Source organism: Apiospora marii (genome assembly GCF_038362585.1).
Source record: "Apiospora marii strain CBS 49790 chromosome Unknown utg000009l_segment0_segment0, whole genome shotgun sequence".
NCBI lineage: Eukaryota > Fungi > Ascomycota > Sordariomycetes > Amphisphaeriales > Apiosporaceae > Apiospora > Apiospora marii.
In genome coordinates this window covers 2,226,836-2,243,165 of record NW_027117381.1, presented here as the reverse complement: position 1 = coordinate 2,243,165, position 16,330 = coordinate 2,226,836, and the positions used below count along the sequence as shown (strand labels likewise).

General features: G+C 35.5%; 3 protein-coding genes across 3 annotated transcripts; 2 read left to right on the top strand and 1 right to left on the bottom strand.

Annotated features, from left to right (window-relative positions):
* Positions 1–9,519: 9,519 nt before the first annotated feature.
* Positions 9,520–11,083, top strand: PG985_012240 (uncharacterized protein; the record flags this gene model as incomplete). Its single annotated transcript, XM_066832007.1, has 5 exons — positions 9,520–9,669; positions 9,759–10,066; positions 10,138–10,204; positions 10,278–10,333; positions 10,654–11,083. 5 exons carry the CDS (start codon positions 9,520–9,522, stop codon positions 11,081–11,083), a joined length of 1,011 nt encoding a protein of 336 aa, XP_066680057.1.
* A 973-nt stretch (positions 11,084–12,056) lies between these two features.
* PG985_012239 (uncharacterized protein) lies at positions 12,057–13,457 on the top strand (the record flags this gene model as incomplete). The annotated part of the gene is made up of 1 exon (XM_066832006.1): positions 12,057–13,457. The coding sequence occupies one exon, from the start codon at positions 12,057–12,059 to the stop codon at positions 13,455–13,457; it is 1,401 nt and encodes a 466-aa protein (XP_066680056.1).
* Positions 13,458–13,577: 120 nt separating this feature from the next.
* PG985_012238 (uncharacterized protein) lies at positions 13,578–15,569 on the bottom strand (the record flags this gene model as incomplete). Its single annotated transcript, XM_066832005.1, has 7 exons — positions 13,578–13,895; positions 13,977–14,297; positions 14,376–14,649; positions 14,705–14,820; positions 14,875–14,965; positions 15,042–15,321; positions 15,371–15,569. 7 exons carry the CDS (start codon positions 15,567–15,569, stop codon positions 13,578–13,580), a joined length of 1,599 nt encoding a protein of 532 aa, XP_066680055.1.
* Between the last annotated feature and the right edge of the window lie 761 nt (positions 15,570–16,330).

Sequence of the window (16,330 nt, the reverse complement as noted above, 5' to 3'; positions counted from 1 at the left end):
TATATAAATTCGAAATTTTATAAATAATTTAAATAATCCTATAATAAATTAAATTATAATTATTTTCGAAATATTATTTAAAAATAACGCTTTAATTTAATAAAATAAAGAATTTATTATATTTTAAAAAAATAATTTATATTAAGTAGAATTAATATAAATAATAAATATCTTTTATAATAAGTTTAAATTAAACGCTTATAAAATTATTAAAAAATAATTAATTATTCGTTTAACTATTTATAAAATAATTAATAATATAAATATTTTAAAATAATATTTTATTAAAATAATTTAATATTTTCGTTAAATAAAAACGTTAAATAATTATAATTTTAATACTTACACTATATTAATTTAAATTTAATTTATAATAAACGTTAAAATTTAATAATATTTATAACTACCTTTATTAATTAATTCTATTTATATATATTTAAATAAATAATATTTATAAAAAGTATTATATTTTTATATTATATTAACTTATATATAAGAATTTATAACGATTATAAATTATTCCTATAATTATATTAATATATTAATAATCGATATAATTAATAAAGTAAGAACGATTATAATTAAAAGCGATTTAATTAATATAATTAATTAAATAAAAATAAACCTATATTAATTCGAAATTAATCCTTAACCTTATACCTTAAATCGTATACCTTACGATTTTTATTTCCTTATTCTAACTTTTATACCCTTTAATATAATTCTTATAATATCCTATTATAATTATATAAAAATAACTAAAATAATTAATATTACTTTCAAATAAAGAAAAAATATTTTAAAAAAAACTTAATCTTTTATTATATAAATAATTATTAAAACAATAAATATAATTAAAATAATAAATATAATTATAATAATTAATATAATTAAATTAATTCTTAAAATTATAACGATAAAAAAATATACTTTATAAATAATAATAAAAATAATATTATATTAAAAAGTTTAAATTTTAATAATAATAATAATATCGAATATAAATACCTTATATTTAATTAAAATAAAAATTGTTTTAAATGTTATAATATATTTTATAATAAAAAATAAATTAAAAAAAATATATTTAAATATTCGGGATTAAATATGCTTACTCTATCGATATTTAATAAATAAATATATTATTATTATACGAAAGAATTCCCTTTTTAAAATATATTATTTAATTATATTTATATATATAATAAGTTTTATAATTTTAAAAAATTTAATTTTTTAAAAATAAACCTTAAAAAATTAAAAATTTTATCGAAAATCGATATTAATAAAAAGGAATTTATTATATAAGAAATACTACCTATTTTAAATAATAACCTTTCTATCTTTTTCGATTATATTTATTTTCGTATTTTAATTAAAATAAACTTCGATAGCGATATAATATATATATATTTAAATAGCGAAACCTTTATAATTTTTATTAATAAGGAATTTTTAAAAACTTTAGAATATATTATTAAAAAAAGGTTTAATAAATTATAAAATATCGATAAAAATAAAATTAAAATAAATAAATAAATAAAATTTACGCTTTAATTTATAAAATATAATAATATTAAAGAATTTATTTTTAATAAAATAATTATAAAAGGTTAAATATTTAATAATTTTTAATTTAACGTTTTATTTATTAATAATTTTTTTATTTTATATTAAATCGATATTAATTATAAAATAAACGAAGTTAAATATAAAAGATTTTATAATTTTATATCTTTATTTAAGGCCGTATTTTATTCTTATTTATATAATTATAAAATTATTAATAAATTTAAAGTTATTTTATTTTTAAGAAAATTTATTTATATTAAAGTAAATTATAAATTATTCCTAAAAGGTTATAATTTTTTATATATTTTTTAAAAAGGTTTTATAATTATATTAATAATTATCGCCGCGATAGTCGAAGTTAATATAAAACCCGTTTTAATTTTTATAAATATAATTATTATTTCGATTATATAGTAATTTCTAATTAATTTAACGACGCTTTCTTTATTTAATATTAATATCGATTATTTTACTTTAATTAATATAAAGTTTAATATAAACCTTATTATTATAGTTATTATATTTAAAATAGTTTTATTTATATTTAAAATCAATATATTTATATTAATTATAAATTTAATTTTTATAAATTTATTAATATTTATATTTAATTATATATTTAATATAATTATAAATTTCGATAATTATTTATTTTTAATTTCTTTATTAAATAACTCGGCTTTTAATAAATTTAAAATTACGAATTTATATTTTATTTTCGATATTAATAAATTTTAAGATTTTCCTAAATAAAAAACTTTTAAAGAAATAAAAATACATACTATTAATTTTATTTAAACCGTTAAATTAATTAAGGTTATTAACAAGTATTTAAATATTTAATATAATTAAAAAACCGTAAATATATCTAAAAATTATTAAATAAAAATTCCCTTAATAAAAAATTAATATAATAAAAAATTAAATTTATATATATATTCCTTTAATTAAAAAGATTAATAAATATTAAATAAAATTTATAATACGTTATATAAAAAAGGACGGTTTAAATAAATCGATAAACTATACCTATTTACTATTCCTTTATTCGTTATTTAAAAATATATTTATAACGAATTAAAAATAAAAATTATCGTTAATCTCTATTTATTTAATTCTATTATAATATTTAATTCCTATCCTTTATTATTATAAATTAAAATAATCGATAATATTTACAATCGCAGATAAATTATTATTATTAATATAATTTAATTCTATTATTAATTCTAAATCCACTTTAAATTTTAAAATAAATTTATTATTATAAATTATAAAGGTTTTAAAAAATCGATGATAATATTTATAAGTTTTAAGAATTTTATAATATATATATAACGATTTATAAATAAATTATTAAAATTATATAAGATATTTTATTATATTTTTATTAATAATATTATAATTTTTTTAAAAACCTTTAAAAATTATATTCGCTATATTTATACGATTTTTAATTTATTTAAATTAAAAAATATCGCTATAAATTTAAAAAAATCCTTTTTTAAATATTTATTAATCGAATTATTAAAATTTAAAATCGATATATTTAAATTTAATATAATTAAAAAATATCTTATAGTAATTAAATAATTAACCTTTTTAATTAATTTATAAAGCTTTAAATAATATTTTAAAAATATAAAAATTTTTAAATATTTAATTCTTTATTATATATAATTATTTAAACCTTTATAAAAAAGGAAAATTAAATTATTAATTAAAGGATAAAGGTAAAATAAAATAATTAATAAAAACTTATTTAAAAAATAAATTTATTATAATATTATATTATTTACCTCGATTAAAATTAAATTATAATTATTTAAAATATTATAAAAAGTCGTATATAATAAAACGAATTTAAATTATTAAAATCCTAAACGGTAATTATTTATTTAAATCAATAAATCCTTTAAAAAAAATTCGAAATTATATTATTCTATATTAAAGATAAATATAAATAATAATTTAATTTATTAATTTTAATTAACGCTATCTTATTTATTATATTTTTAAATCATTATTTATTATATTTTAAAATATAATATAAACCGTTTAAACTCGAAATCGCTTACTTTATTTAAATAATATAATAAATAAGAATTATAATATAATCCATAAACCTCCTTATAATTATTTTAATAAATTATAACGTAATAAAAGGAATCCTTAATTAAATTACTTTAAATATAATAAATATAAATAAATTTAATTAAAAATTAATAAACGCTTTTATTTATTTTTTTTAATATAATTTTTAAATTTATTATATAATAAATAAAATCAATTTTATTCCCGATATATTTAATTAATTAAAAATAAAATAAAATACCCTTAAATAAATAAATAAATTAATTATTTTAAATAAAATATAATTTATTTAAATCGAAATTTTAATAAAATTAAAAATAAAAAACTATATAATAAAAGTATATTAAAAGAATATTAAATTTATAAAATTAATTAACGACTTAAAAGATATTATTATAAATAATATAATATTTAATTATTATAATATAACTCGCTTTAATTATTTATTTAAATTCTAATATAAATTATTATATAATATTAATATATAAAGAAAAAGATATTTATATATACTTTATAAAATAATATATAAATTTTTATAAATAATATATAATAATTATTATTATTTTAATTTAAAATATATAATAAATTCTTTATTCGATTTTATATTTAAATAAAAGAAATATTATATAAAGGAATATAAAGTATATTATTTAATATATATAATTAATAATATAAATAAATAATAAAACTTTAAAAATTATATTTTAATATAACGTAAAAACCCGTTATTAATATAAATTATTATTATCGACTTTATTATCGTTTTATTTAAAATAACTTTAAAAGGAACCTTATAATAATTTAAAAGTAAACTTTATATAATATATTTTAATGTTTTATTTATTATCTTTTATTTTATATTAAAACGAATTCTATTTATTTTTTAAAAACGAAAAATATATAATAAAGAATTAAAACTTTATTTTTTTAATTATATTTATAATATATAATTAAAGAATTCCGAAAGGTATTATTTTTAACCGCGATAAAAAATTTATAAATAATTTTTAAAAAGGTTTTTAATTTATATTATAAATTAATTTATTTATAATTATTATTTAATATTTTTAAAGTAATAAGTTTTTAAAATGTAAAAATTAAAAAGTTAAATTAATAATCTAATATTAAAACTTTATAAACTTTAAATATAATTAAATTAATTTTATTTTAACGCTATAATAAAACTTAAATAACGCTTTTTTATAAATAATCGAATTGATATTATATAAATAATTATTTAAATATAAACTCCTAGGTCTAATAAATATTATTATTAATACTAGTAAAATAGAACGCGCCTTTACCGATATAAAATTTATAAAGGATTATATTTATAAAAATATTAAATTCGTTATAAACTTTATTATAATTGTAATAAAATACCGTTATAATAATTATTATTACGTAATTAATTTTATTATTAACGATAAAGTTTATTTAAAACTTTATTATAATTATAACTTATTTAAAAGATTATTATAAAAATTCTTTTAATAGAAATCCGAACTTTAAATTATATTTAAAAAAATTAACCCTTTAATATATAAATTAAACTTCCTTAATAATTATTATATCCACCTTATTATATCGGTCGAATATTTAACGCCTATACCTTAAAAAGAGGATTTATTTAAATAAATATTACCGCTATTAAAATTAATTAAAATAAAATAAAATAACGATTTAATTCGATATAAATTAAAAATAATCGTTAAATATTAATTTAATCGCTAATATAATAAATATAATTATTTAATTAAATAAAAAAGTTATAATTATAAATTTAATATTTAAAAATCGAAAAATACCTTAAATAAATTAAAAGAATTAATTAAAGAATATTAATACTATAAAAGAAATAAATCAATATAAATCTTACCTTAAAAAATATAATATATTCTTTAACGTAATATATGACTTATATTATAAATTAAGCCTAAGCGATTAAAAAGACGTTTTTAAAATTTTTTTATTAAAGATAATAATATATAAATTACGGATAAAATAAAGGTATATATAACGCTTAAATAAAAACGTAATAAACCTTATAAAATAATAAAAAATTAAAATAAATATTTATAACGATATTCCACGCCGTTTGCCTTTAAATATAATATAAATTAATTAAAAATAGTTAAAAGTTTTTTTTATTATTAGTATTTAATAGGCTTTAATAAGGGGACCTATTTAAATAAAATAGATAATAAAAAGAGATTAAATATTAGACTCAATTAAATAGGCGATCTTTAAAGGTAAAAACGGTCTACTATTTAAATCCATTTTACTTACTAATTAATTAACGCCTTTTTCTCTTTCTTTATCTCTTTATATATATATAAATATATTAATATTTATACCCCTTTAATCGATCTATTAAAATTTTTATAATATTAAAAGCCGGTCTTATAGAATTAAAAATTAATTTAATAGGATATTATTATTTTAAATCTTTTATTAATGGATTTATTAATAACTTTATAATATAAAATTATTAACCTTTTTAAATTTAATTTTAAAGCTTTAAGCTTTATTTCTTAAATTATCCTTTAAATTATTATCCCTTGAACTATTATCCCTCGAATTATTATCCCTTAAGCTATTATCTTTCGAATTATTTTAAATTTATTATTATTATATTATATTATTATATATTATTATTTATTATTATTATTATAATTAAATTTAATTTCGTTAATTTCGCTAATATTATATTTAAAAATAAAGCTTTATTAATATTATCGTTAAAAATAAAGCTTTATTAACATTATTATTAAAAATAAAGTTTTTATATAAATTATAATATTAAAAATTATTATAAAATATAAATTAATTAATTATTAATTAATTAATATTTTTTAATTAACTATTTTATTAATTAATTAATATTAAATTAATAATAAAGGTAATATTTATTAATTAACGGTACGCTAGTTAATTAATTAATTAATTAATAATATTAGGTATGGCTATAAAACACGTAAAATATTATCTAGTCTGCCGAGGGTAATGTCACAGTTCTCTGCTCGAAGATTTGGTCTCGTGGCCCGCTGGCAGCGTCTTTCGAAAGTCAGCTAGGCTGCCGGGCCGAGGCTAGTACCGTCGCCTAGGCTGCAGAAAAGGGCAGCTCAATTTCTCGTTTGGCCACAAGACAAAGCAAGTGGCAAGCCCCATGATACTAAACGCGGTAGTGCTGGGCTTAAGAGATTAGCCAGGCCCGATTGCCAAGTCTGCTGGCGACACAGGCACGAACCTGCCTGGAATCTCCTAGTCCCCCAAACACGGGTCTTGGATAGTCTGGGTTTGGTGCATGAACCGTCAACTGTACAACCCCAGAGAAGGATATCTTCCATCCCGTATGTGTGCGATGCTGAGCTTCGGATCCGGAACCCTTTCCTGAATCGTCAGTTGATCAGAAGACGTACACTTCAACTACCTTCTTTGAAGGATTTTCTACCCCTAGGTCTCCATGGTTACGAGACAGTCCTGCGGTAATATGGGAAGGGTCTGCCGCTATCGACATGGAGAAAGGCTGCTCTATACTTGTATTCGATCCATTGCTCGGGGAACAACTGCCGTGTTTTAGCAATCGCACATGAGGCTTGATGAGGTCGTATCGTTCCGACCCACTGCCCTAGTTAGGTAGGTAGTAGCTGGCAATTAGTGCATATGCGGTATTATGGGTTGGAGCAGGAGCTGGCAAGCGAGCTGTTTAGAATTGCTAGAACTCCTTGCCGCAGACTTGCTGTGCCGTTTTCTCTAGCTCCCCATCACGTGCCCTCTAACGGGAAAAGGGTCCTTTGCCGTGGTGAAACCACGCCTATAACACCTAACCTAATCGTCAGGGCGCTACTATTGGCTACCGTAATCAAGGGGTGAGCGTTACGGACATGTCCGTCGGATGGAGGTGGCCAGTGGCTTCCAGAATCAGCCAAGACCGTCAATCGAGGACAAATGGCGCACTACCGTTGGTGATTGGGCCTGACCTGTGAAATGGATGTTTGGTTGATCAGGCACGGGACCAGGTGCTTGGTGCATGGGAATGGGTACGGCCACCGACTACAACGGAGAAGCTTCCAAGTTGATACCAAGATCGCGAAGCAAATCTCTTGGAGCGTTACATTTGGGAATAGCGGCTGCTTCTATACGTCATAAATTTCCGGTTTAGTGGGTAGGCTCGCAGCTGCCCTAGTAGTATGTAACGCGGAATCCCCTTTCCATTTGTCAAGACGGCCAATCTTTCGCGGATCGCAACTGCAAACAAACAAAAATATGCAGGACAATGAATCAAGATTTCGGCCGGGTAGAACGGATCCCCGCGCGGGAATCTGGGTTGTGATATAGATGGATTTACCAACTGCAAACATTTCAACACTTCTGCGACGGAACCACCTTCATGCGGATGCATGGCCGCCTTTCCAATCGCGAAACGGCAGAACACGCGGTGTTTCTTCTCAGCTAGCGAAGCCAATTCCGCGGTCCCACTCTTTGCGAAGACCCATCGATTCTCTTTACCCACTTGGGCTTCTTTCTGACTGTCGCATTGAGCAGCGAACGATGACCGCGGAAGTTGCGACGTGCACATCGCCCTTTCCTTTCACGCTGCGCCGCGTTTGTTTTTCCTACGAACGCCTCCACTCCCACGGCAACGGCAAAAAGGAGGGCATGGAACGAACGACTATGGTCTTTCTTTTTTATTAAACGGGTAGGCGTGATATCGCATCACACCACCCCGACCGCGCCCGAAAGGGAATATTGCCTGTCTCTTTCCCAAGCATCAAAATTCGATTTCCGATTTCCCACGGGGAATCGGACTTCGAGACAAACTACTGGGTTTCGGCAGCCCTCCTCTGGATCCGTCCTATCCTGGGTACCTATTGTCTGTGGGCAAAAAGGGCCTGGAGCCTGATCCATAATCCAGCGAGCCCTGCCAAGATGCAGGGGGAAACCACAACGCATAATGCTCCGGTACCAGCTCAAGTGGCGCTATGGTGGACCTTGAGTCCCTGTAGCAGCTTTAGGGGCTTTAGAGAGGGGCTAACCAGAAGCTAACCCCCAAACATGGCCCGTCCACTCCTCCTGAAAATTACATACAGAACTACTTGAGGTGCATTCTGCTATCTGAGAGAAGCCACCAAGCTTTTGGTAGTAGGGTATGCACTATTCTCGCTACCGTACGGCTGGTGGTTCCAATGCGGTCAATGTTAGGAGGTACAGCTGAAACTGCAGATCGAGTCGGGCCTCTGCGCCGGATTCGGAAATATGACCTTGTGAAGTCGCACGCCAAGCTGATTTTGGTCGACGCCAACAACAAGCATCGAACAACTAACCACTAACTCTAGGGCTGATGGATGTGGGATCTCTTGGTAGACGCAACTTGGAAAAGTCGATACGGAGACATTGCCCTAAGCATGTCCGTGCGATTTCGTGGCATGTATGGCTGACGACGAGATAGCCCTAAGCCATGGGAACGGGTGATTGGCGACCCTTTTTACCCCATTGATCCTTGTAACGATATGCACCGTGGTGGATATAGCGGATGATGGATATCATAATAATGGACCGGGTTATAGTGGAGGACGACCAGACCCGGCCTCCCTGCTCGCTCGTAAGGGGCGAGATTCAACCGGCGCATGTCGACGGGGTGCCAGACTTGCTAAGGTTTGTCGACTACCCGGCCGCATGGAGTTCAAGAAAAAGACTACCCCGGAATTTTGACGGAATTTAACGCACAGTTTCCCCTCAAGATCTGCCCAGAGCGCGTCCATTGATTCTCTCCTGGCATTTGACTTTTGGTTCCTGGCGGTTGAACTATATTGACTTTTGTTTTTGGTTGGCCCGGTTGCTTCCTTCATCATGACTATCTTCCTGGACGATGCTCCGCATGTCACGGGCACCGTGGTCACCTTGATCCTCTTGGCGTTCCTCACCTTCGGAATGCGTGTGTATTGCAGAGTCACCCGGGCAAGTTGGGGAATGGAGGATTGGCTCATGGCGGTGTCTATGGTACGTCCTTTTTGTCTTCTTTTCGTGATGAGATTATATCCTCGGCCTTATTGCAGCGTGGAGTCCAGCCCACTGACTTCCTTGCCCAGTTCCCATTCACGGTGTTGTCGATATCTTGTCTGGTCGCGTCCTTCAACGGAGTCGGCATCCATGCGTTCAGGCTTCAGCAGCCAGGCAACGAACAGTACATGGAAAAAGGGCTCTTCTGGTTCTTCATGTTCGAGGTCTTCTACTGCGTCACCATCATTCCCATCAAACTTTCGATCGGCTACATGTTGGTGCGGATCGCGCAGAACAGGAAGGTGTACATCTATGCGCAGTACGGCATCATGGCCATGTTCACCGTCATGAACTTGATTGCCGCATTGTACATCATCTTTCAATGCAATCCAGTGTCGTAAGTTCTCGGCTCTACCCTTGGCAACAAGTCATCGCTTTCATTACACAATACTAACATCACGCGACCAGTGCCGCTTGGGATTCCGAACTCATGGCCGAAGGAACCCACTGCCAGGACCCGGCTATTCTTGCTGATGTAGGTTGCCCCTGGTTGCTCAGTAATCGGCTGTTGTTGAAAATGGGACGCCATACTTACTTTTTCTTTCCAGATCTACTACGCGACAACTGCCGTGAATATCTTCACGGACTGGGCTACCGCTCTCATGTACGTGAACCCCCTGCTCACGTTTTATCGCCTGTTGTACTGACCGATGATAGGCCCATTCCTCTGTTGTGGAACGTCAAGCTCAACCGAAACGCGAAGGTGTCTGTGGCAGCCATCTTGGGCCTCGGAATCTTGTAGGTTTATGCGATGCGACTTGCGACTTTACTTCTTTTGCTGACCAAGATCGTAGTGCGTCCCTATCTGCTTGTATTCGTCTGAAGTACACAGTGAACCTGACCAACTCCGACGACTATCTCTTGTAAGTATCAGTTGTTTTCCTCTGCTCACACCATACCTATGTGCTAATTACCGATTCGCAGCGGGCTTTCCAATATTGTCATATGGGGATATGCCGAGAATGGCGTCGGCGTGTTTGTTGGAAACCTCTCTACCCTGCGGCCCCTTTTCCGCAAGATGCTCTCGTTGGGCGGCACCGACGACTCTTCTAAGCCCACCGGCTACGGCGCTTCCGCTGCGGGCCTTCCTAGCAACAAGCATCCTTATCAGTCCTTCGACAACTACGAGATGCGGGCTGGTACCAGTGGTACGAACGGCGACGGCGTGACCACTACTACACAATCGAGGACATGCAAAATCCACGGGGGTTCGTCTAGTCAAGACAGCCTTTTCGACAACGACGAAATCGACAGCCAGAAGAAGATGGCGAGATCGGGTTCCGTTTCGGGGAGGAACGAAGCAGCCAAGTCCCCGGGGATCGTGGTCAGTCGGCAGATTGAAATCAGTAGGTAGACATTTATGAGGAGCGTTGATTTTTCGTTTGTTTGAGCACCTTGGGCCGGATCCAAATAAGGGATGCACTACGGACTCGTTTGTATGATGAGCAAGTGTCACTTGGATCCTTGGTATGAGCTATAATGTGTGGGGAAATGTGGTTTGCTAAATACACCTGAGATGACAGCCTTGCACTTGTGTGGCCATCTCGCATGTTGTCGAAATGAGATGACACGGAGAGTTTTACGATACCTACATCCTCCTTTTGATGTATTACAACTTATAAATACCCTATATCTATAGAACCTATTATAATTACTAATAGTAGTATAAGTTGACGTTTTCCGTTCCAAGTCAAATACTGTATATCAAAGTACATCGATTGCCAAGACATGTCGCAATGCGGATAGATACTTACTTGACTCGTGGCCTCATGACCCATGTAACATACCCCCGCTGCTGACGGGCCGCCATGGCTAGGTGGCGTTTTCCCTTATTTCTCACAGGTGCTTCCCTCAAAGGATTGTTTTGTGTAACGTCGACCCAATTTCTTCGAGACAGCTTTACCAGGATTGAGAAGTGACATCATTTGAAGGTATCATCTGCGGCGCGATCGCTTGACAAGATGAACGAGACTTCAGGGTCGCCGGGAAGAAAATGGTCAGGTTTTACAAGGACCAAAGCGGGCTGCATTACCTGTAAGTACTTGCCGTGTGTAACGTGATGTAGCATGAGGGTGCGTGCGTGCCGGAACTGACAACCTTAATCACCAGGCAAGTAAGTCGGATGAGTCCGATGTCATTTAGCGGATGAAGCCAGTGCTTACCCTGCGAACCAAACATTGCAGAATCCGCTGGGTCAAATGCGACGAAACACATCCGGCATGTCTCCGATGTGAGCCAATTTCCTCCACGGCTCCATCCAATCAATCTCGTGCTCACCTAGCGCAGGTACCTCGACCGGCCGCAAATGTGATGGCTACGGCACCCCGATGCCCGAGCGGTGGCGGAACCGTTCCAACGTCAAGCCGGCCAGCTCCAGCTCCGGTCTTCGAGTCCTCCGACCATTGGTGTCCGGAATTGGTGGTTCCCAGCAAGAAAGGCTATACCTCCATTTCTTCAGGTCCAAGACTGGCGGGTCCTTCTCTTCTTCGCCCTATCTAGCCTCTTTCTGGGACAATCAGGTGCCCCGGGCTGCCTTCCATCATGACTTCATGAAGCATGCCGTCGTGGCACTCGGATCATCCTACCGTCGATATCATCAACAATCCCCGATCTTGTCCGTTGCAGAAAGGAACGAGTTGGACATATTCACTACGCACCAACTTGGGAAGTCGATGCACCTATTGCGGAAATACATCGCTGGTCCAGGAGAGAAACAGGTCGAAGTAGTCCTGCTATGTTGCGTCGTATTTATTTGCACCGAAATGATAAGGGGACAAAAGGCAGCGGCTTACAGCCACTTTACAAGCGGTGCCAAAATAATCGACACTCTCCCGGATGCGCTGTTCAGGCACTTGGGCTCTCTTCGGGTCAACGACCAGGGGTTTCGAATGCAATTGCTGTCGAGGCGGGAGATGCGCCTGTTGCTCAAGCTTTTCGAGAACTTCGAGCACAGTGACACAAGCAGCGGCTTCATCCTCGCTTCACAGCCAAACCTACCGGTCCATCCTCATCGCGCTAGGGACGATGTTGATGAGACCGATCACCAACATTCCCACGAGGCATGTTCTTCGCTCGTCCAACGATGTGTTTGGCACACCTTCACTCGTATATACGAGACCCGAGCCCACAAGGGTGATGTTCGCTTCTGGTCGAGCCCCGCCCAGGTCAAGTGCCACGCAGCTCTGATCGACAGAGTTGAAGACACCAACAGGATGTTGAATCGCTTCATGAGCGGGCCAGCTGCGCCCCGACCCGAAACAGATCTGGCCGGCTACGTACTGAGCATGACCGAACTGATAGAGGCCCGGGGCTCGCTGATCGAAGCGCACTCCATGCCGTACAACTACACCCGGAGCGAGATGGCCCGCTTCGGCCCGCTCTTCAGGGAGATGGTGGAGGCTTGCGAGGCCGTCGTCGGGGTGCTCTCGGCGAACCGGTCGCAGATGTCTCTGGAATGCTCGCCGTGGACGGACGATACCGATCGGAACGAGACGGCCTGGGACGTCGCTCCTCTGACCCTCGGCAGCGCACTGCTGATTGCCACGCACTTTGTCGTGTTTCGTGCCTCTGATATCGAGACTAGGAAGCGCGCGGCCCGTGCCATCAGGCACATGGGGGATTTAAAGGGGTCACATCCCGGGGCCAAGACTTACGAATGGCTCGACGATCTTGGGGCCTTCACAATTTTCGATACCAAGTTTCAGGATCTGAGCATCAATAAATCATGACAGTATCATCCGCTTAATCTCACAAGAGCGATACTCAAATTTATACTACAGCTTTGGGTCATTGATTTATGTATGCTGAGCCAAGTGACTGATGGGAGAAGTAGCCTACCAACACCTTGTTCATTGGGGCTTCACGGCAGCTTTCAGAACCAGCTCCACGTTCTCATGCCGCGGCTTCATGCGAATCCGGAAGGGAAGGGGTGATCGGCCCGACAGGCCATCGTACTCCTTCAGGTCGATTGGCACGCCTGGCGTCTCCGTCTCCATGTCGAACGCCCAGAGGATGCGAGAGATGGCAAGCCACGTCTCGCGCTCAGCGACGCTGATGGCCGGGCAGATGCGTCGTCCCGCCCCGAATACCCAGTGGTCACGCTGGCTGGCGTCGGACAGGTTGGCGCTCTGCGCCGACGTCAGGGTGTCATGCAGGTAGCGATCGGGCTATCATCCATTTTTGTTAGCGAACCGAACAGCCCATACTTGTTTGTGGCTATGATAACGTGCAAATATGTGCAGACTCACATTGAACGTGTCCGGGTCCGGGTAACGCTTTTCATCGTGGTGGATCGACCAGGTGTTCAGGACCACCATTGTCTCCTTGGGGATACGCTGCCCCTTGTAGACAAATTCTTCGGTGGTATAGTGCGGCGTGCTCAACCAGAAAGGGTTGTAGCACCGCTCGACCTCCTTGATGAGAGCGCGGCAGTACGGGAGGTGCTTCTCATCCTCGATGCCAGGCAGACGGTCTCTACCAACGACAGTGTCCAGCTCCTCCTGCGCGCGGCGCTGGATCTCCGGATACGACGGTATCAGCGCTGAGAACCATTGCGTGATAGATGCTGCCTATAAAATTTTATATCATGTTAGTTTGCACAACCAAAAGTGTTTGGAGAGTAAAGGAGCATTCAGCATCAATCGTACCGTCTCAACGCCCCCAATCATAAAGGCCGCTGCCATCATGGACAGGTCCAGATCATCCAGCTTCTCCGCCTCTTTCATCTGGAGTAGTGTCGTTGCTAGACAGTCTGGGACCTTTTCTCCCCGCTTCCTACGCTTATCTATGTCTTGGATTATGCCTCCGTATGTTTCGACCAGGTCGCGGTGCAATTTGATAGCACGAGAGCGCATCTCAGAGGGGAAGATCCTGAGCACGGGTAGGAAGTCGATAATGTTCGACATGGGTCCCGTGCAGTTCCTGTACAACGCGTGAGATCCCAGCGTTTTATCTCGACGGAGTTTCTTTGACTTACATGAATTCTCGGCTTAGGCGTAATGCCGTCGCTACGAGCGGGTCGTCTACCGATGCTGTCCTTATGCCAAACACGATTGTCAACATGTTGTTGAGAGAGCAGCGTCCAGCAAAGGGCTGAGGGTTGACCAGTGCGGTACCGCCTTAGCTCGCCTCCAGGAGGCAGTTGACCATGTCGTTGGCCTCTCTGTCAAAGACTGCGGTGAACTTGCTGACGGCCTTTTGCTGCAGCCAAGCATTCGTGATGCGGCGATGCTTCCGCCTGTGTTTCTTTGGTCAGCTCTTCCAACTATCTTGCTTTCTTCCATTCTGAGAAGATGGGGTGGGTTCCTAATTACCACGTATCATTGTATGGCGTGGTAGTGATTCCTCGGCCGGCTAAGATGTGCTGGCTCTTGATATACATCTCTTTGCGGGACAAAAATATGGACCCGTTTGCTACCAGTAGATCCTTGGCAACCTCCGCGCTGGAGATGACGACAACATGTTGATTGCCCAGCCAAATGGAGTAGAGGGGACCGAACTTTTGCGCCCATCGGCTCAGGGTGAGCTTGGGATAATGTGTCAGAAATGGGAATGAGCCTGCGCGTGGTGGGTTAATTGCACTGAGCGTTGGGACTTGATTTCAAAGTAGGTACATATATTCCGGGGTAGAGGTGGGCCTTACCAAGTATCGGGAGGCTCCTTGGCCCTTTTGGGACCGGATAATGCACGGCCTTGTTGACTATGAGGTAGGCAGACAGGAATAGAATGAAGGATAATGCAGAGCCCGTCCACAGGGCCGTCGGAGACCAAGATCTGGCATCGTGATAGTCCTGTGTTATGTTGGCTGTGGAGACAGCGAAGACGCTTTCGAACTTCTCCATTTGGGTATTATAGAGATGATGGTGCTTGCATGTAGCAGTGTGGCAACTACTCGCCAAGGGATTATACTAAAAGGGGGTGATGCATGATAATATTTATAGTAGACATTTGCAGCCAGGAATGCGGGCCAGCCGGCAGTGTTTGCTTATCTACGTTGTCCCATATGCCGGGTTCCTCCTGCCGGACATACTTACTCCCTAACGTCTTTCGCTAAGTCGTGGATTCGATATGTCACCATCGTTCCACGTCAAGCAACTAGATCCTGCAGGTTACTTAGGTTATTGGAACATTGTTCGCATTCTTCGGTGCGTGCCGTGCGGACGGGACTGGCTGCTTCCCACGCATCCACCACCCGCAACTTTGTCAAACTCGTCTTGACTCAGGGACTCAGCTCTAGGCCAATAGGGCCGCCTGGATCAACATGTGTATAAAACGTCAGTTTCCTTCGAGTACGAAGAGATTGAGCTTCTCCACTTAGACTATCACGGAAGACGACGTCAACGGGGGCACGGACGTAGTGGTACGACGGTGGAATGCGCTTAACAGTATATGGGAGGGTCGGGGGCTGCTCGACTAGGAACCTGGGTCAAATGGACGGATAGACGGACACTGACTCACGTACTTCAACTATGAGCTTCGTCAACAAATGCTGTTTTCAAAGGTTCTTATATTTGACAAGGACAGTAAGGGCTTGGTGATGATTTGGCCAAGAATTGACCATGGCACTTCTGCGGGCTCCGGTCGTCTTCCTCGCGCCATGACA